Source organism: Gossypium hirsutum, chromosome A01 (assembly GCF_007990345.1).
Source record: "Gossypium hirsutum isolate 1008001.06 chromosome A01, Gossypium_hirsutum_v2.1, whole genome shotgun sequence".
Taxonomy (NCBI): domain Eukaryota; kingdom Viridiplantae; phylum Streptophyta; class Magnoliopsida; order Malvales; family Malvaceae; genus Gossypium; species Gossypium hirsutum.
The window spans coordinates 110,699,758-110,722,327 of record NC_053424.1 but is presented as its reverse complement, the minus strand read 5'-3'; the positions used below and the strand labels follow the sequence as shown (position 1 = coordinate 110,722,327).

Sequence of the window (22,570 nt, the reverse complement as noted above, 5' to 3'; positions counted from 1 at the left end):
AATTTGATTATTGAAAGATTCAAGATATAAATTGATTATGCATAATTTTATTGTAATGTTACGAATTGATAATTAGAATTGATATTGAATAATTTTATATATAAATGGAATGAAATATTGAAATAAGGATGTAAAAATAAAATAGTTTGAAAATAGTGATTATTATTGAAATAGATTGGTTTAATGTATAAATTGATTATTGAAAGATTATAAATATAAATTGAATTTGCATATTTTGCTATATTATTTATAAATTTGAATTATAGTAATACCACTGAGTATATATATATATATATATACTCATCGTATGGTTTGTTTCCATGCGCAGGTTAGTTGAAGACAAAATTTCTGGTCCAGCATCCAAAGCCAATCCCGAACTCATTGTGATGAAGGACTTTTCTTTGGTAATGGCATGTACCTAGGATGTTTGTGTTGGTCATCTTGAGTAATGGTTGTAAATTAGGTAATAATATATGACTTTGAATGGTTAACTGCAACATCTATGAATATAAGATGATAAACTTATGAATATGGCATAATTTGGTACAAACTTGAATTGGATTGAATGTGACAGATTTGAATTTATTTGAATATCAAATATGAAAAATTTCTAGAGTACTGGAATTGGTCCCAGTTGGCTTCTAATACGTGTTTTAGGCTTCGAGGACCCAAAAAGAGAAATTATGATTTAATTATGACATGTATGCTAATTATCTGTTTAATATTTTGTAATTGTTTTAAAAAGTCTGGTAATGCTTCGTAACCCTGTTCCGGTGACGGTTTAAGGTTAGAGGTGTTCCAAAGTACAACGCGTATTTACTCCCCTTCATGAAAACATCACATATTTTATCATATTCTACATATTCAATCTTGAATACTAGTTTTTCAAATGACTATTTGAATGTATTTGCTAAGCATTTATATTATCATTCTTTTAAAAGTCATGAGTGGGGGAAATTTGGGGAAATATATTTTGACCTCTTTAGTAGATTCAACAATAATCATAACAAACTTTAATCGTGATTCATCTATAAAAATACAAATAGATATTTTGGATCATTTTATAATCCTCTTTCAACTACTATTGACTAAGTCAAATTTACCATATATGTTCAATTATTTCAATTCATATAAATGTATAATTTCCCGAGAATTTCAATATGCTTCTAGCATTCTAAATCTTTCAAGGATTTTAATATAAACTTTACTACATGGTGATTTATAAATGTTGTAACAACCACCATTAGACGCAAGTTAAATCGTTTATGAATTGTCAAAATAATATGTCTAAAGGTTATTGCATCTACAACAAAAGAATATTATATCTTTTCATAATCAATACAAGTACTTAGTGAAAAACTTCATATTTTTATTCCTTTTTTTTTTGCAAAACTACTTCATTTGCATCCTCACTGGCTTTATACCTTTAGATATTTGAACTACTGGTCTAAAAATTCCACAAATTTAGTTGTACTCGAGTTGCGTCTTTCTATTTTGATTAATTTATTTCATATATATATTTCTCAATAGATTTATTCAAGATCTTCCTTTTATTTTATTATTTCAATAATAATATTGCATGCAAAATCATTGTCAACCACTTATTATTCGGTTCCATATTTTCTCGAATTGACATAACTTATCGAGATATCTTATTTTCACTTTTTAATCTCTAGTTTCAAGTACCTAAATCTCTTCTGAAGTTTTACTTATTATTCTCGAATTGGCGTAACTTATCGAGATATCTTATTTTCACTATTTTAATCTTTAGTTTCAAGTACCTGAATCTCTTCTGGAGTTTTACTTATTAGTTATGTCTTGGGTCTCTTCTGGAGCACCCACCTCCAATATATGATCATTTAGAAGAATTTTTATCTTTGGAACCGATCAATCTATTATTTAGTCTAACTGATTGTCCTATTGAGACTTTGATTCAAATTAAAATATTAGATGGTATATAACAATTAGTTATTCTCATTAAGTTTGTAAATATATCTAACAATTAACTTGTAATGAGTTATCCTTATTGAACTTCTGGTTCAAATTACTCTCCCCCTAACTCATTACAAGTTATTATTTTTCTCCCTCTAATGTCGGGAAAACTATCGAATCAAAATTGTACTCACAAATCATGTCATAATTGAATCTCCAATACATTCAAAATATCTAATAATATAAAAAAACTTATAATTAATATATATTCTAACTTTCGTTGAAGATTCACTCATCTTTGTGCGTTGTGGTGGAGCAATTGGAATATATACACACATACAAAAATTCAAAGATGAGAAATATTTATCTCTTGATCAAAAACCAATTGTAATAGGGAGTATTTATAACTTATTAGCTTGATGCGTACAATACTTAAATCAACATAATCTTATGTTGAAATAGAAAGTTTAGTTCTCATAAGTAATGGTTTAGGCATTAATCAGAAGTGTTTAATCAATAATTTCTCTAAACTATTATGTGAAAACTTTTACAAAAGTTCTTCAAACTCAATCAATAAAAGATTGAGATATAAACTTATCAGTATTAGTAAGATGAATTGTCTTAATTGCATGATCTAAAATTAATTATTTAAACAAGCAATCTTGCAAACGATAGGCTGCAAATTGATAACACATATGTGATTATTTTGTAGATGTATCTACCACAATCATATAATATCAAAACCATCTATATAGTGGATGAATGGGCCCATATTCGTTTCAGAAATGTAAGACATTAAATCCCAACTTTAGCTAGTGAGTTTCTAATAATCAATTTTCATTAAGAATAAGCAACATATAAGAATTCTTTTAAATTAAAGAATTTTCTAGTTCTTTAATAAATGTCCATATGTATTCTTGATTAATTTTCGCATCATATATGATCCAGGATGGTCTAACTAGTCATGCCAAATAGTAAATGCATTTGTATTAGTAAACTTCTGGTTTACTTTAACATGTGTTTCAATTATACTAAATTGTAACAAATTAATAATTTTACTATCATTCCTTTTACTTTATATCCACATATAAGTGCTATTGTGACATTTACTATTGGAAATGTCTAAATCAATGTGAATACTATAATGTCACTTAGTCAACAAAATAAATATAATTTCTAAATAGTTATATGCAATATTCGCTTCAGGGAATATGCCAAAATCTTCAAATATCTAAAAAAAGTTTTTTGCAACTTCAGGTGCATCTAACCATAATGAGCTTTAGATAGAATTATCATATTTTATTACTCTCAAGTAGATTTTTCACATTCAAATATTTTGTTTTGACTCCTTTAATAGGGATGATGACAAAAGAAGATCACAAAGATTATAAAATAAATATACCAATTCCTTCTTTTTTTATTCATATGAAATATAATATTTTCCTCATTCACAATCTCAATATGAGATCCATCACAAATATCTTTTAAAAATAATGCATTAACATCACAAATTTTGTGCTTTTTAGATATTATATATTAGCTTTTGTGGAGCTTTCAACTAATTTTGTACTATTAAATATTGGAATAATATTTGTTTGTTTCAGTACTAGATAAAATAAATATTTTCTATTTATAATGATAAAATTCATTACTACATTATCATATCCTTCCTTAAAGAATATTAACAGAGACAAAATATTTGAGCATACACCACATATGTGACCAATAATCTTTCATATCACATTTATAACATACGTTATCTTTACCCTTTGAACAGTTATCTTGAGAACTCTCATTGTTCTCTTATTTATTACTATGTTCCCACTTTTAGTGGTTCATGAGTATATCTTTTATTTTCTTTATGTTTACATTCACTTCAGGGAATGCAACAAATCTAGTAGAACAGACTTATAAACATCCCAATAGATTTTTTATTTCATAATCATCATCGCAAACATGCGTGGATTTTAAATCATAATCTATCTATTAATGTTGTCATGGTTAGTTTCCAATTATAATAAACATGATATAATAAATAAAATATAGTAAAATATACCTGAAGATCTTTAACATCATCGTCACCACCATGATCCATTATGAGATTGAAACTTTCAACATCCTAAAGAATCATCGTGCCAATAACGTGTTATAAAATAAAGAGAGATGGAGAGAATAAAGAACAAAGAAAATATGAAAGTAATAGAGAATGTACTTTATTGATCAAAGGGGATGATTACAATGCTTCATCAGAGTCTCTATTTATAGGCATAAGAAGTATAAAAGAAGTAGAGATCTAATTCTAATAACTATTAGAATTTAAAGTCCATTAAAATATTATCTTGATCATGATAGAAATCCACTTAATATGATATCCATAACAAAATAAACATTTATATTATTAACTATTAAACATTTAGCATTTAAATACCTTTCCTAGCTTTTTCCCTCTCAGCTAAATTATCACCGCCATCACTACCATTCCCGATCTCCGACTAGCCTTCTTTTCACACCAAAATGAAGCCCATCACCTCCTCCTCCCAAATTTGTTGTCACTTATTCAAAAATTTTCATTTGAATCCATGAAATCAAAGGAAATTTCTAAGGTTTCTCACCTTTTTATTTTCTCTATATAGACTTTGATTATAAACTCTCTTCACCAAATTTTTCATTCGAACCTTCTAAATTCATGAGACGATGCCCCAGATCTAGAGGTGAGCGTTCGAATCGAATGAAAATTTTTTAAGTTAATCGAGTTGATCAATCCTATTTTATCATTTTGATTAGATTTGAATTTTTTTAAATCGAGTCGAATCGAGTGAAATTATTCGAATTAAATTAAAAAATTAAACATGTTAAATCAAAAAAAAATTACAGTATAATTAATTCTATGTTTGAGCACATAAATTTGAAACCATATATATTTAAAAAAAATTCAAAGTGAAATAATAAAAAAATACTTTAGTATGATTAACTTGAATGATTAATTAGCTTATTTAGGTCTTCAAAATTATTATCCTAGAAAAAATTTAATTTTTTTAACTTTCTTTATATTTTTTTAGAATTTTTTAAAAATTTTATAAATTTTTAAAAAATATAAAATTTGGAAATTTTATAAATATTTTGATTTTTTTTGTAATTTTTGTTGAGAGATAGACCAATTTGTTCGTTTTCAAACTTGACAGGGACTAAAGTGTATTTACACCAATATGTTATTTGAATTATTCGAGTTGTAAAATTTAACTCGGTTTAAACTCGAAACTCGAAACTCGAATTACTTATTCGAAATGACTCGATTAATTTAAATAACTCAAATAACTTGATTATATTAACTTGAACTTTAAAATTTTTTTAATTTTTTTCAAATGAAATTAAATTTTGCCCACCCCTGCCCAAACTTGATTGATGATTACCACTTTGTACTTTTCAGAATTTGTAGGGCTTCACATTGTATTAATTGAGACTTCCTTGCAATTACAAGCAATGTCTGCTCATCTCACTGTTTTGGGTTCATCGGAATGTGAAATTTTAGTGAAATTTGTAAATTTAAAGAGTTAGGATAGCTCACAACTAATCCTACTGCGTATCTGTTGTAGGATAGCTTATCATTTTCTCAAAATTCTAATCTTTTAAAAGAATTTTAATTTTATTATTATTTTTATATAGAATTATTATCAAATGGATAAAAAAATAAAAGATACAAATTAAATGTATTATTAAATCAATTGCGTAGATGATCATAATTATAAAAAAGGTACTGTTTTTTTATAAAACAATAAAATATAATTTTAAAAATATTTTTATTTTTTACATATAGTTTAAAAAATTAAAGCATATTTTTATCTTTTTAAGTATAATGATTGTTTTGGTCCTCCAATTTTATAAAAAAAATATTTTAACTCTTCATCTAATTTTTCTGTTTCTTTTAACTTTTGAACTTGTATTTTTTGTCAAATTACCCTAAATGAAAAATTAGTTATAGATGTGGATTACCAAGTAGATAACATATTAACATTTAATTAATTTTTCAAAATTTTTAAAAAATAATTTTTATACTTTTTAAATAATTCTTAATTTTTAAAAATATTTTTTTTTGAATTTTTAAAATTAAAAATTAATATGCAATGTCAAGATTTAATAACTAATAAAGATATTATTTGAATTTGACTTATATTATACATGTGAGAAAAAGGTTTTGTAACATTGTAATGATAAAAAAAAAATGTTAAATTTCGTTAAAGTTTCGAGACGTACTCTCATCTCTATTTCCACATCCCCCACAGCCAACCAAGCCCCTCCTCCTCCTGACCCAAAGCCTTCTCTTGCCTTCGGCAAATTAATTAAGGTAAATTTTCAAACCCTAAGCGTCACTTGAAGATTGATTTCGATTTTGAGTTATCTGCTTCACTCTGCTAACTTTGATTTCCTGTTCTCCATCCTACTGGTTCTTACTCTCTCCCTCCCTCTCTGTTTAATTTGTTGAGAAAGGAATTTTAAATAATAAAAAAAAGAAACTATTGGTTTAGCAGAAATATCGCCGCTATTTTCCGTTACACTGTGACCCACTGCTATTGAGGCCTTTAGCGGTTGCGGATGGCGCCGTTACCATGAAATAGCGGCCCACACCGGTATTTGAAACCATGCTGTAAAGTAATCGTAAAGACATCGGATGGAGATGCAGTACGCTCACGGTCTATTCGAGAGACGCCCCATTCTCAAATCTAAGGCTCCCGCTGTTAAATGGTTCAAAAGATGGTAGATTAAACCTCTCTTTCTTTCTTTCTTTTTTATCGATTGTATTTTACTTTTTTTCCTTTTGTCTAGCATATATGCCAATTGGATTTCTTAACCAAGATTTTGACATGATTTAGTCCTCAAGTTCTTTCTTTGTATTATAGACAACGTCAATGACCTGATCACAAATTTTTTTAGGGTACCTCAAGATGTTGTAGCAACGGGTGGAAAATGCATGATTTTGAAATGGGTAAATGGTGAGTTCAATGTTCTTTTTTCTATGTTTGTTTTTCTTTTTATCTGCTACTTATTCCTAACTGTGACCTGATTCTTTTCTTTTGCAATGGAAAAGTATGCATTTTCTGTAGAAAGCTTACAACTTGTTTAGCATTGGAACAGAAACAAATATATTGTATGGAAGGTCTTTTCATTATGCTCTATGAGTTTGTTTACAGAAAAGAAGAATTTTTATTTTTGTATTATGTCTAATTGTACTTGTAAGGAGTTAAATCCAAATCTTTTGACAGTCTATTTGTTTGGTGATAGAAATATGTCTATATTCCTTTTCACAATGGCTATCTGGCCCCTTTTTTTTTTCCCATTTTCCTGAGACTCCCTTAACTGTGTTCATTAGATTGTAGGTTTTGAATGTTTGCTTGGTTATCTTATTTTATTTCTAATGCTAGATTCTGTGGATAATTTCTAGGCTATAGAGAGGAGGGGTGAAAGAATTATCCTGTAGGGGACTTCTGTTGTCATCTTCTTTATGGTTTAGGCCGACCTAACTTTCCTCACCCAATTGTTTTGTTTAGAGAACACCTTGAAAGCATTGAATGACAAGGAGAAAGAGCCTGAAGCACCAGAGCCTGAACCAGAGCCTACTACTGAAGTTCTCTTCCTTTGCAGCTATGAAGGCTGTGGAAAGACCTTTATTGATGCTGGTGCTTTGAGAAAGCATTCACACATTCATGGAGAAAGACAATATGTTTGTCACTGGGAGGGTTGTGGAAAGGTATCTTGTTTAAAATTTCTACTTCTGATACAACAAGGATACTTTCAGATTTACTTTATGAGAATTTCTCTTAGAACCCCAGTTAGTTCTGGTTCATGCTTTCTTGGGAGCTATGGAAATGCTTAATTTCACCTTGAAAGTGTTTCATTGGTGTTTCTTACCATGTGTGTGCATGTGTTGGCAGATAAATATAGTGTTTTATTGGCAGTTGTTAATACAGAATACTGTTTGTTAATACTGCAGAAATTTTTGGATAGTTCAAAACTGAAAAGACACTTCCTCATTCACACTGGAGAGAGAGACTTCATATGCCCACATGAAGGTTGTGGTAAGGTGGTAAATCTATCTCATGGTGTTAATCTTCTTCTTTTAATATATGGTTTGTTACATTACTTATTTCGGGTATATTCTCTTCTAATATGAAATTGTGAATTGCTTTAGTATATAGCAGGAGATGTAAGGGACACTGAACCTTAATTTCAAACCATATAAACTTTGTCAAACTGCTATGTGGGACATTTGTGATTTTATAGACATAGTTTTGCGTAGTGTCTGGTGATAAGGTTCTCAGCAACTGTTGTTTTTGCTTCAAAGGCTAACTTTATAAATTTGCTTTTATGGGCATGGGCGTATATACATAACATGCTTGCCCTTAATGCTCGGAGTTCTGATGGATTTGATTGTGAGAATGGCAGGCATTCTCCTTGGATTTCAACCTGAGGTCACACATGAAAACACATTCACAAGAAAACTACCATATATGTCCATACCCAGATTGTGGAAAGAGATATGCTCATGAGTACAAGCTAAAGAATCACATTGCATCACACCATGAAAAGGTTTGGGAATTTACTGTCATAACTTGTTGCTGTTTTGTAGAACATGATATATACAAGCCATCTTATTAACCTTGAGATATTAAATCTGATCTGAAATTTGTCTTCACATTTGGTAGAACACGACCCCAGAAGTGGCAAAGTATGCCCCACCTTTAGAGAAGATAGTTAAAACAACAAAGCCTACTGGTGGCGCCTATGGTTCTGCATCATCTGATCGCCCTTATGCTTGCCCTTATGAAGGTTGTGAGAAAGCTTACATACATGAATACAAACTAAAACTCCATTTAAGGAGAGAGCATCCTGGACATATGTCAGATGAGAATGCTGAGAACGCCACAGCCAATGCTGACAATGAGATGGATGAAGCCAGTGATCAAGATGCTTATGCTGGAAAGCGAGTTAATGGAAAAAGTCAGAAACAACAAAGTAGGGCCAAGCCAAATGTGAAGATGCCTCCGGCAAAGGTTGCTCGACAGAAAGGCTCGAGTCCATCTCCTGCGACTTTGCCTATACCCAAGAAACAGTGGCCAATCAAAGAACAAGTATTTGAGGAAGAGGATAGCGAAGAAACTGAAGAAGACCGTGACAATGTAGATGATGGATGGAGGTACCGGGAAAACAATGAAGATGATGACGAAGAGACAGAATATGAAGACTAGAGCAAGACATACATACTACTCAACAAATGTGGTACAAATGTGGTGTTGGGTATTTGGCATCCCTTTCCCTCACTGGTCTTTTCCTATTACAGGAGACTATGTATTTTTCTGCATGATGTTAGGGAAAGGGAATTTATTCGCGCACCTTCCTTTTTCTTCCAAGCTTTCATAGGGCGGTTACTGTTATGCCTTTTTCAGTTTGAAGGGTATGATTTATTAATATACAAGTATGATTCCCAGCCTCGCTTGGGAAATTTTCTCATTACAAATAATTATTAAACAATATTATAAACCATAATAATACTTATAAAAATATTAATCATTAAATCTATATAATTTTTTATTTTTAAAATATAAATATAATTCCTCTTTTATTAATTAATTTTTAAATCATTATCAATTTTAAATGATTTAATAAATTTCTTTCATTCATTTTTATTGCTGTTATCAAATATATAATTCTTACAATTTCTTTATATATAAAAATAAATAAATAAATGTTACATTTACAAATATGATATTTCATTAATTAAATTCTTTAAAATATAGAATTTATCAAATTGTTTGAAAAAATTAAGTTTAAACAACTTTAAATATATAAAACGGATATTCAGTTAGAATGTCAAAATATTTTTATTCTTAGAAATTCACATATATAAAATATTTAAATTAAAATCAAAATAAATGCACTATAGATACATACAAAACAATAAATATAATATTCAAATATGTATATAAACATTTAAAATAATAGATCGAGTGATGTCAAATATTTAAATTTTTATTATATATATTTATATAAATAAAAGTATAAATTGTTGTAGGATTAAATTTTGAATTTAATTTCTCTATTTTAATTTAACATTATTTAATATCTCAACTTCTATAATATTATTGGCCAATACAAATAATTAAAATCGTTAACTATTCCGATTAAATTGCTTGCGTATTTTTTTTTCTTTAAAAAACAAACTCTTAACTCATCATGTTGAAATATATGTTCTTTTGTGTTGGAAGGGTGTTTTAAAAAAAATGACCTTAGCATTTTAACCAGAACTGTTATGAATATTAACTATTTGGAATAATTAATAATCTTATAGAAGCAAAGGAATTAAATTATGTTAGATTAAAATGTAGAACTAAATCTCAGGTTTAAACATAATAGAGAAACCAAAACCAAAAATTGACCATTATCTTATAATGATAAACTATTTGGACTAATTAATCCTAATGACATTATAAAAGTAAGGGAATCAAACTATGCCAAATTAAAGTATAGGGGCTAAAACTAAAATATGAACACAATAGAAGCACAAAATGGAAAACAAATCATTGCCTTACAAAGACTAAAACTGGGTCAGCGACAAATTATGCCAACTTAAAGTGTAAGGACTAAATAAAAATTTTGAATATAATGGACACCAAGACTGAGAATAAACCATTACCTTACAAAGACAAAAAAAAAAGAAAAGGGACAGCTGTGATTGCCTCCTTTCTCGGGGAGAGTTTTAATATATAGGTATAGGCTTTAGTAAATTTCTTTTTCCTTGGGGATGCATATCTGTTCTCTCTGTGTGAGTTCTAGTGTTGTGATCAACATCAGGATAAGGAGCTAGTTTCCTTTTGTTTTGGATCATTGTATTTGATTGCAGAGAATTTAAAGGTTTTGAATCCAGTAAAATGGCTGGAATTAGATGAGTTAAAATTTATACCATGCATCAATTTTTACCAGCATGGGTGAATCGTAAGTATCACTTGAGTCTGGGACTGATGGAGGGGCTCTAATCCTGGACTAGATACCGCAAGATGGTGAAATTAATTGGATTGAATGGAGCAGATTGATGATTTAAATAAGAGGTCAATCCTCAATAGCATCCTCAGGATCTCAAATTTCTTATGGCCAGCATTTAAAGCTGCAAAAATCTTTTCCCTTTTGGTATAGGCTCATCCAATCGGTTTGCCAACCATCCATCCTTACCGCATCTTATCTACTATCTATTCTTAGCCTTTTTTCATTATTTTCCAGCTTTTGGTTCATAAGTTTTAAACCTTCCCTTGCTTGTATAAGCATACCTAAATATAGCAATGACAACAACAACCTCAGCTACACTCTCTCCACCCACATTGGCTGCTGCCAGTGTTGGCAATCCCAGGAGGAGAACTAAAGTTAATGTAAGTTACATTATAGGATTGAATTCCTTTGGTGGGCTAAAAGCTCATAACAATGTGATCTCACTAGGCCAACCAGTGTGCATTGAACGATCATTTGCAAAGGTTGTGAGCTCACTCAGAGCTCCATCCAAGGGGAAAGGTAGTGGCGGCGGTGCCCTCTCTTCAACCTGCAATGCAATTGGTGAGATATTTAGGATTGCGGCAATCATGAATGGACTTGTTCTCGTTGGTGTTGCTGTGGGGTTTGTTCTCCTTCGAATTGAAGCATCTTTGGAAGAGGCTGAGTGAGAATTTAAGACCGACTTTTATATTGCTTCATAAATATCTACTTTTCTTTGTCAAATTTGTACTTTAATTGCTTTCATTCTTCATTGATGTGCAACTTCGATTGTGTTCAACATTTCCAACTACATCAGTATCTTGAGTTGCTATATTGAAACTATATATATAATATCAAAATTCAAATCCATTTCAGTTCTAGTTATGATCTCATACTCCCAAATACTTCCCACTAGAGATGTTATGAATCAATTAGTTTTAGGGTTTGATTAGAACTCATTTGCTCAATCTATTTGCCTAAATATAGACACATAACTTGTTTTCATAGGAGGATCCATAACTCTTTGACTCAAATCATTTCTACAAATCATGTTATATACTCGGATTTGGAATGAATGAAAATACATATAGCGTTACATCTTTGTATTCTTCGTAAATTTGGAATTTAGACTTTTTACTTTTATTTTTAGGAATTTAATCTCTCTACTTTTCAATTTTTAAAATTTAAGTCCAACTGTTAACACGGTTGAAATCATTTTATTAAATTCAAGTTCATTACAATAATATTTTTTTAGTTATATAACTACAACACTGAGTATTTTTTTATTTTAAAATGTCAAACTAACAAAAAAAAATAATAGTGTTAACAAGTTTACCTGAATTTTAAAATTTAAAAATTTAAAGTACTAAATGACAGTTTGAGTCTTATAAAAAAGAGAATTCTAAATGACATTTCATACGGTGGTGAGATGTAAATAGCCATTTAAAGAAAGAAATGAGTACAAAGTATGACAGTCTTATGATTGAACAAGCTCTCCTACGATCAAAGTTAAGTATTTATAGATGAGGTTGATCATTCCTGGTTATAAAGTTTTAACAATTGTCTAGTTTGATCTTATTGTGGTTCCACTTGGGGAGCGCAGTAACCTTTTAAATAAGTGGCAATAAAATTGATATAGAACCAAGCAAGATCCCACATGTGAACTGTGCATATGAGGATCTAACATCTGCCCTTAGTGAAGCAGATCAAAGATGCTCCACATGCCACATATATATATATGTTTGTGAGGTCTATAATTGGTGAAGTGTTGCTCATATTTAAAGTTCTAGCCATGCAATTTGACTTCATGTTTATTGAAGATAAATGCATATGGGTTACACGTTTCTTGAGGAGGAGACACATTCTTTACACGCAGAAGCTTTTATAGATCTTTAATTTAAATTAAAGAAAGGATTGTTTGAGTTTTCACCAATTAATGAGAATAACACGCATTTAGTATTAAGAGGATAACAAGTCATAATGTATAGGACATGTGTCAAAATCTATTGGACAGCAAATTATGTTGTTTAAATCTTCCTTTAGACACCTATGTCGTTATAAATAAAGCATTTAGAGACTTCTTTTGACTTTTTGTGTTCTTGTCGATAAAATCTTATAAGTTTAAGGAAAACTTTTGGAATCCATTTGTTTCCGAAGATCTTTGTTGGAGTTTTGCATTCAATTGGTTTTGGTAAGTTTCATTTCTTTTGTGTGTGTGTGTCTTAGGCTTTCTTAGCAAAGATTTGGAATAAAAAGGATAGACTCTGAATTGCATGGCCATTGGAGGGGTGGTAGAGATGGTTGTAAAAATGAGAAAGAAAAAGGGTCAGTTCAAGTGCAACAACAGTGGTAAAAATCCAAATAAATATAGGGAGCTTTTAATGATAGTAATTGACAATGAATGTTCGTACATCGCAAAAGAGGAGAAGATGATAAAAATGCTAGAGTTGAACGATATTCAATTGAAATCTAGCTCGATCTAGCTCATGATCACATTTATTTATATCATGTATATGCTACTTTTTTAAGATGTCACGTGACTTAATTAATTATTTTATATTATTTTATTTTTCTGTAAAAGTCTCAAATCATTTTATTTTTGTTTATAATTTAGGTTAAAATGTTTTTTAGGTTATTGTACTCGGTACGTGCATTTGAAATTCAGTCTCTTTACTTTTATTTTTAAGAATTTAGTTGTTCTGTCTTTTAGTTTTCAAATTTTAAGTCAAATTATTAACATAATTAAAATTCTTTTGTTAAATTATATTTTAAAATAAAAAAAATACTCATTTGATAGCTATGTAACAAAAAAATGGTGTTGTAATGAATCTAAATTTAACATATTAAATCTTAACGATACTAACAGCTGGACTTATATTTCAAAGTTTAATAAGTAGAGAGACTAAACTCTTGAAATAAAAGTAAAAAGATTATATTTCAAGTATATGAAAAATAAAAATTTATAATTTATTACAGTAATTCAATTTTAACTTTAAATCCATTTCTAGAAAGCAAGGGCATGGATAATTTGAAATGAATTCAAGCACTGCGTTGCTGTTGAAAGAGGAAGAAAAGATGAGGGACCAGTTTTGGAAATTTTGAAAAAATGAGTTATAGTATGTTTTTACTGTATTTTATGGTAATTGATAATAACATGTAGGAAATTACTAAAAAAATTAATATATAAAATAAATACAATAATAGATAAAATGATATGCGACTTCTCTCGAGATATTTTACACTTTCTCCCACAAAAAATTTGTAATGCCTACTCAATTTGTAATTCTATCTATTACTCGCCTATCAAAAAAATGAATTAGTTCGGATTTAGTTCACAATTACCGTTTTATGACAATTGAGTACCATAACAAAAATTGCCTTGAAGGTTGATGCAAGCCTTAATATATTTTCTCACCTTTGTATAACAAAAGCATAAATACATTAAAAGTTTTTAACATTATATATAATGGTTTTATTAATTAGTATTTTGTATTTGGTTCAAAAGAATAAGTATTGTAATAACATAATAAATTTGGTTAAATTGACAAATATTAATTTATTTTTATTTTAAAGAAATTAAAAAATTTATTACTTAAATAACTAATATATTATTTAATAAATTATATATATTTAAAAATGTCAAAAAATAATAATGGGACTAATATACCTTTTAAGAGATTGTTTTTAAAAAGCAAACAAATGTGACACATGAATATAATACTTTGTTATGGATTACTTAGGAAATTTTGGGAGATTTAAAAAAAATGGGAAAAAAAGTACAAAAGCTAAATTTGAGACGTGTTGGATATTATTTTTAAGGATATACAAAAAAAAAAAGAGCTTGAGACATCTTGAAGACTGTCTTTAAGGATATTTCACCCATAGTCTTAAAATTCAACAAGCTCTTTTATCAATAACACCTAAAGAAAACACTGAATAAAGAAAAGAGAAAGAGAGAAAGTGGAGTGCTCACTTGTTGCATTTTGAAACCAAAGAATTGAGTTCATTATGCAACCTTATTCACCACATATTCAAAAGAATGAAGGAAAAAATTTTGCTGAATATTTTTTTTTTTCTTTTGATTTAATGCATCAACTCTAGTATTTTTTTAGACCATGAACTAGAGCTAGAAAGAATGAAAGTTAACTTGTGGAATAATTGGTGAAACCTAAGTTTCTATGAACCAAGAATTTATTATGTAAATTAAAATTCTTGCCACTCACATTATACCCACAATATTGTTGTTCAATGCACTTGTGCACTAATAGGCCATGCATGTGCTTGGATTTTCTTGAATGCTCTAGAGGTTTTGCCACTAATCTCAAATAAGTAGCCCCACCTCACACATATGTAGGTCAATCCATCAAGTGTAGATTGCAGATTAATACACCACCTATAAAGTATACGTGTTTAGTTAAGAATTTACTCAACCTCACTTTCTTTGTAAATTTAGCACTATTTATATCATAAAAAGGCCATGATTTGTATAGTGATCAATGAATCAACTAATGATTTGTTATTACCCATATGAACTTAATTCTTGGGATCGGCAATCACATAGGTCGGGTCATCATCATTGTTGATATCTCAATTTGACAATATTCACGTTTCGCTCAATGTTTAATTTATTAGTTTTCCCCCAAAGGTTTAATCAGAGAATTGTCTAAATTCACTACTAATTATATAGTCCATTTTTTATCATTGACAACATCAGCAACAGAAACAATTCCCAAATATCTTTTAGATTGCTGAAGAATTTGGCCATTATGTAGATTCTCAAGAAAGATAGGTGGTTCACAATAAACACTCTTTAAGTATCAAGTCTTTCCTAAATATGCGCTCATTCTTAAGAAATTTCGGGAGATTTTGAGGAAAATGAAAAATTAAAAAGCTAAGCTTGATGCGTATTAGACATTTTCCTTTAGGATATTGTTTGAAACCAATGAATTGAGTTCTTTATATAAGTTTGAAGAACCCCTTACTTATTGTTTCCTTAATGATGTAGGATAAAGTGATATTTCTTTTAAAATATCTCATATTTCCAACAAAAAGGACATCACAAAAAATCTGCTAGAGAAAGTTGATGTATATGAAACTAATTGGATATATAATGGAACTAACGATAGAAGTTGAGATATACATTATGTCTACTCAAACATCTATAACAATACTATCTATGCAAATAAACTATATTTGGAGTTATATCTAGGTCTATGTCACACCCCGAAATGTCGAAGTTAAGTTGGAAAGGTGAATTTGGAGACTAATTTGAAAAACTTACAAATTGAGTGAACTTTAATGGAAATAAGAGAAATTGAAAGATTGGTTGTGAAAAGGTTAGATTTCAACCTTGGTTCCATTGAGTTTAAACTAGGAAATCTTAGTTGGAGAGGTGATGATTATAGATGTGCACACTTGGTTGTTGAGTTTGGGATTGATGAAAGAAATGAGTGAATAATATATTAAAGGGAGATGTTATTCTTCGGTAGGGTTCCTTCATTTTTCTTTTCTTTCTTCATCTTCTTTATTGGTCTGGTTAAAGGAAAGGAAGATTAAGAGTGGTCTGCATGGAGGATAGAAGGTGAAGTTTGTGCATAAGTAATAGATAATTTATCAAGCTAGTAAGCTTATTAACCTTTCTGTGTTACAGATTTAAGAAAAGGAAATAAAGTTAAGGATTTTAATTGTCTATCGATTTTGCTTTGTATGGGATTAAGTTGTGGACAATCATTTTAATGGCCTCTACATACAAACAAAATCTAGTTTTTATGATGATAAAATATCTTTGTTGGAGATTCTGAAATAGTTGTTATGTTTTATAAGTTGGAAGCTCAGGTAGCAAAGGAAGAAGCTATGTAGAAGGCTTTGACGTCAACTCCCAAGTGAGTCCCAGAACTTAAGCCTTAAATGGTTGTTTACATTTTGGTAGCATTTGCTGAGTTTGTAACTTCTGCTTTAAGATGAATAATTCTATGGATGAATGATGATATATCGAGATGCATGTTGTGTGTAGATATGAAAGTTTATGGTTGGTTGTAAGTCTATCTATGAGGTATAAATGAAATTTTGGTGTGATGTTTGTTGGTTTTGTTAGTTGAGTGTTGAGCAAATGATGCATCGTCCTACAATTAAATAATGTGTAATTGATGAATTACTTCATAACTAAATATTGATGTATCGTGAGGTCTATTGTGTTGATATGAAAACGCATGAAATGTTGGCATGATATGTGTTGTGCTTGAACAATAGTGTTGATAGAATGCACGTGTATGAAATGCATGTATTTGACATGCAAAGTATGGAGGGTTGTTTATGAAAGATAAAGACATGTCATGTTGTGCGCTTTGTGCCATGTGTTATCTCACTTTGCGAAAGTTCGATTGGATTGTATTAAGATATATGATAACCCAATGTGGGTTCTATATATGTATGAGGCTTTGTAGAGTCTAAAGCTTTAAGCCCCGTTTGTGTAAACAAGTCCATAGCCATAGCATATGGAAGTTATGAAAAATGTGGAAGTCTATCAGGACTATCTTACTTGTATGATTTCATAAAAGGAATTTGCTCTTAAGAATCCGTTTACATGTTATCTGTTTCTAGAAGTAGAATGTGAATAACGGGTTATCTGTTATTATGAGAATGTGGAAAGATTTGACGATCTAAATTTTTCTAATTAAAATGAGTTGATCTCTTATTAATTCGCATGGGGTTTTCCTTATGAATCCACCGATATGTTTTGAAAAGCAGAAATTTGCACACTTGGGTTTGAAACATTAACCTATGAGGATTGTAATACGAATTTGAGTCTGTTAGGACTACCAGACAATAGCAGTCCGCAACAAGTACTATTTACCGAAATAAATCTTATTTATTAATGTAATTATTGATGCAAAGTGCTATAGGAATTATCCATAGGTTTTCTTACACAAGTTCTCAAGTAAGAATTTGCAAGAGTTTCCTCTTAAGGAAATAGGTGCATAAGAGTCTACGAAGGCAATTAGTGAAGATAGAATCTGTAGGGATAATCCACCAAAAAGGCAAATTACTATTAAATCGATATTATGATATTTCATCTATGAAATCTCACCAGTGGAGGCTTTATGTGTGCAAGGTTTGTTATAGTCAAACGTGAAATCTTTTGTTTTCAAATTGTTGAAAGTAGATTATCTACAATCAAGTAAGATGATTTGTTCTCCAGGATGTGCGGGTAAGTAGGCAAAGGTATCATTGAAGATAATGTGCCAAGTACGAGCAAGTCAGTACGTGCGATGTAAATACTATGCCAATGAGATTGGCAAACCTTCCTAGTATAGATAATCAAACTTTAATTCAAAATCATAAAGTGTCAGCTTATTAGTATTCTACTAATACGAGTTATGGATAACTCACTAAGTTTACTTAAACTTATGTTTATGACATTATGTATTACAGGTAATAAGGGAATTTGATCCTTCGTGGAAGGACCAGATCAAAATCCTTCGTAATCAGGCAGTTGTGCTTTCTAGTCGTAATATGCATACAAAGGGGTGACCCAAAGGTGGAGTCTCAGGGTCAAAGTCTTATTTGTAATTAGTTTTGATAAGAATATTATTTCTAAGCTAAGTAAATATTTGATATGTTTAAACTACTTTGTAAAATATTTTGTATCCTAGATTAAGGTTACAAATTAAAATAAATTCCTGTGACGTAGTCAATTAGATAACTATTAGAGTTGTGTGACCCAAATTCCTATTAAATAAAATAAGAGATTACTTACAAGTCAAGTTAAACAAAAATATATTTTCTTTCTAGAAGATTTAGTATTTATTAGTATAATATATTTAGCATTTATTAGCATGATTTATTTGACCTACGAATTTAGTCTATAAATAGGCTATTTTATGACTTTAGAAAATACACTTACTAAATATTAGAACTTATAACACTTTTATAGAATTTTGTATTTACATTTTGAGGGTTCTTTGTTTTTCGGGTTTCGAGATTTAATTTTTATCTCCATCTTTTGTACTCTTCATTATTTTGTCATTATAGTAAAATTATCTTTGCCCGTAGTTTTTTATCCTCTTTGAAGGGGTTTTTCCACGCTAAATTTGTGTGTTCAATTTTTCAATTTCTTCTGCTATTTTTACTTGTTCATTGCTTAATTAGGTCGATACCTAACAAGTGGTATTAGAGCTAGTTTAATCTTTTGTAAATCAGCTCGTTCAGAGATGGCAACAACAAGGTTTGACATTGAGAAGTTCGATTGTATCACAAATTTCAATCTGTGGCAAGTTCGGATGATGGCAATTCTAGTTCAGACCGACCTGAAAAAGGTTGCTACTAAGAAAAAACTGAGAATCTAGATCAGACAAAATGAGAAGAGTTTGATGAAAAAACCTGACTGCAATCTAATTGTGCCTCGCGAATAGGGTATTATAGGAGGTATTGATGGAGAAAACCTCATCCGCCTTGTGGAAAAGGTTAGAAATTCTTTATGCGACTAAGTCTCTGGCTAACTGTTTAGTGTTAAAACAACGTCTATTTACATTTCGCGTGAACGAAGGTAAGCTTCTTAGAGATCACATTAGTCAATTTATTACTCTTTTGAATGATTTAAAGAATGTTGAGGTTAAGATTGACGATGAAGATCAGGCTATGATATTATTGTGCTCTTTACCCTCTTCATACAAGTTTTTCAAGGAGACCCTGATTCATGGCAGAGACAAACTCTCGTTCGAGGATGTGAAGAGTTATTTGATGAGTAAAGACAAACTCGACAATGAGTTTGGTTCAGATAGCAAGGTAGATAGGCAAGCTTCGGTTTTGGTAGCATCAAAGAAGCAAGACAAAATATGTCGCTATTGTAAGAAGTTAGGTCATGTCAAAGTAGATTGTTATAAACTGTAAAATAAAAGGGCTGCTGAGAGTAACGAGGAAGATGTAGTTGGTGCTAATATGGCCGACGAAAGTGGTGATGATTTCTTGTTAGTGTCAATGAGTGATAGCTCCGAGCTTACGTTTGATTTGATCCTAGATTCAGGATGTTCTTTCCACGTATGTCCCAACAGAGAATGGCTCTTCATATACAGTTCGGTTGAATGTGAAATTGTACGCTTGAGAAACAATTCATCTAGTAAGATAATCGGGATTGGTACTGTTAAAATTAGGATGCATAATGGGACGATTAGGACACTCTTAGGTGTCAGATATTTACTTGATTTACAAAAGAATCTCTTCTCCTTGAGTATTTTAGACTCTAAAGGTTGTAAAATCAATATCGAGTCGAGCGATATTAAGATGTCTCGTGGAGTTCTCATTTTATTAAAAGGTAAAATGACAGATAGCCTTTATATTCTAGAAGGTTCTATAGTGACTAGTGAAACCGAACGTCCCTCATACGTTACGGAGTCAAAGTCAACTCGTTTGGAGTGAAGGCAACTTGGTCATAGAAGGGAAAAATGTATGACCGTTGCATTAAAGAGAGGTTCTCATTTGGATACAGGTTTTGAAAAGTTAGGGCATTGTGTTCGTGAAAATCAAACCCGTGTTAGTTTTGATTTGGTAGTGCACAAGTTGAAAGACTTCTTAGTTTTGATTTGGCAGTGCTCAAGTTGAAGGCTAGAAGTCTTCCAACTTCTAACCATAGATTCAACTCAGTTAATTCCTTGCATAGTTCAAGATAGGCCCGTGGTGGGCTTTGGCAAAGATGGCAATATGAGAATTTGTGTTAAGGTGGAGATTGTTAAAGTTGTGTGACCCAAATTCATGTTAAATAAAATAAGAGATTACTTACAAGTCAAGTTAAAGAAAAATATATTTTCTTTCTAGAAGATTTAATATTTATTAGTATAATATTTTTAGCATTTATTAACATAATTTATTTAATCTACGAATTTAGTCTATAAATAGGTTCTTTTACAACCTTAAAAAATACACCCATTAAAGATTAGAACTCATAACACTTTTGGAGAATTTTGTGTTTATGTTTTGAGGGTTCGTTGTTTTCCGGGTTTTGGGGTTTAATTTTTATTTTCATCTTTTGTACTCTTCGTTCTTTTACCATTATAGTAAAATTATCTTTGCCCATAATTTTTTATCCTCTTTGGAGGGTTTTTTCACGTTAAATTTGTGTGTTTAATTTATTAATTTTTTCCATTATTTTTACTTGCTCATTTCTTAATCAGGTCGATCCCCAACAATAATTGTATCAAGTTAGAATGATGGAATACACATTGAAAAATGTGTTAATTTATTTTCAATTATGAAATGTAGCACCAGATAGTTCGAATTCGACGATTGAATCGAGTGTTAAACGTTACAATCTATACATAACATATACATAAAAACGCCAATCTTCAACATTTATGGTAATGATGCCTTGACATCTGCATATACTTGAACAGTATTATTTTTTAACTTCAACAATCTATGTATGACGCCACAAACTTGCCGTACAATATTGTTTTGAACTTCATGGTATTTATGCATTAATGACCACATATAACTGAACAAAATCTTTAACAATTATGAATAAACAATAAAAATATATTAATATATAAAATAATCTTTAAAAAGAAAGGTAATAGATGAATGTGTAAAACTAAAATCTTCACAAAATAAGTTCACAATTTTTGACCAATTGAGCAAGAAGGGAAATGGTCAATAAATACTTTTTTATGAAAACAACCAAAAAAACAAGTAAAAACAAATAATAGTTGAGAAATTAGACAACTAGCATAGCAAAAGCCATAAAAATCAACACTCTCTATTTTAAGCAAAGGAAAAAAATTGTATAAAATAGTAACACCATGTTATTTGCATTCATTTTTTAATAGTTTTATGTCACATCAGTAGTTTTATATTAAATTTTAACATTTTCATCCTGAACAATATCAAATCTGAATTAAAATTTTGAAATTCAAAATGATATTGTTGATATGATATAAAACTATTAGAAAGTGAATATATTTATGTTTCATACAATCTTTTCTCGTCAAGTAAAATAATAAAAGTTTGATCACAAATAACTAAAGCTTCTAGATTTGAATAAACTATAACAATCATTTGTTTAGGTTTATTTTGAATTTTAATTTTAAAATATTTTTTTATATTTTATAAGTTTTTAATGTGTTACAAACTTTTAATAATTTTTTAATTCAAAAAATTAAAATCTGAATAAATATAAGCAAATGAATGTTTATATTGAAATGCACCTAAACATCAATTTATTTAAATTTATTTTTGATTTGTATTTTTTTTAAAAATATTTTTTATTTTTGATGACATAGTAGTTTATGTCAATAGTGGTTGTTATGAATAGTCATGTCAACATTACTTCATTAACATTAACGTCCATGTCAGTATAGTAACAATTAACAATGGAAATTATTCGCGAAAAAGATTAATTTAATTATGTTTTTATTAGAGGATATGAATTTTTTTTTGGATAAATCCTTTTAGCTAAGGAATAAAGTATATTTCATAAAAATTGTATAATGACAGATTTAATCTTCAATGCTTACATCTTTTGTCAATTTGACTTTCTTTTTTAGTTAAATTGATTATTAATCTTTTAAAAGGAGTGAAATCATTTTTTAACGTAAATGCTAATTAAAACATTAGTCTTTTAATGATGTTGGTGTGA

General features: G+C 29.6%; 2 protein-coding genes across 5 annotated transcripts; both read left to right on the top strand.

Annotated features, from left to right (window-relative positions):
- Nucleotides 1-6,128: 6,128 nt before the first annotated feature.
- Nucleotides 6,129-9,435, top strand: LOC107925468 (zinc finger transcription factor YY1). Of its 4 annotated transcripts, none has more exons than XM_016856171.2 (7): nucleotides 6,129-6,274; nucleotides 6,459-6,684; nucleotides 6,862-6,920; nucleotides 7,476-7,675; nucleotides 7,919-8,008; nucleotides 8,371-8,514; nucleotides 8,631-9,435. In XM_016856171.2, the coding sequence occupies exons 2-7, from the start codon at nucleotides 6,599-6,601 to the stop codon at nucleotides 9,171-9,173; spliced, it is 1,122 nt and encodes a 373-aa protein (XP_016711660.1). In that variant the 5' UTR covers nucleotides 6,129-6,274; nucleotides 6,459-6,598; the 3' UTR covers nucleotides 9,174-9,435. The 4 variants fall into 4 exon arrangements, with proteins under 4 accessions (XP_016711660.1, XP_016711659.1, XP_016711661.1 ...); XM_016856170.2 differs by having other exon boundaries at nucleotides 6,418-6,684; XM_016856172.2 differs by having other exon boundaries at nucleotides 6,157-6,274; nucleotides 6,414-6,684.
- A 1,241-nt stretch (nucleotides 9,436-10,676) lies between these two features.
- LOC107925377 (uncharacterized) lies at nucleotides 10,677-11,814 on the top strand. The gene has a single exon (XM_016856036.2). It carries the CDS (start codon nucleotides 11,259-11,261, stop codon nucleotides 11,631-11,633), a length of 375 nt encoding a protein of 124 aa, XP_016711525.1. The 5' UTR covers nucleotides 10,677-11,258; the 3' UTR covers nucleotides 11,634-11,814.
- Nucleotides 11,815-22,570: the final 10,756 nt, after the last annotated feature.

Coding starts and splice junctions, on each gene's coding strand:
- LOC107925377 (XM_016856036.2), top strand. CDS start 11,259: ATGACAACAACAACCTCAGCTACACTCTCTCCACCCACATTGGCTGCT.
- LOC107925468 (XM_016856171.2), top strand. CDS start 6,599: ATGGAGATGCAGTACGCTCACGGTCTATTCGAGAGACGCCCCATTCTC. Junction 6,921..7,475: donor GATTTTGAAATGGGTAAATG/GTGAGTTCAATG, acceptor TGTTTTGTTTAG/AGAACACCTTGAAAGCATTG. Junction 7,676..7,918: donor ACTGGGAGGGTTGTGGAAAG/GTATCTTGTTTA, acceptor TTAATACTGCAG/AAATTTTTGGATAGTTCAAA.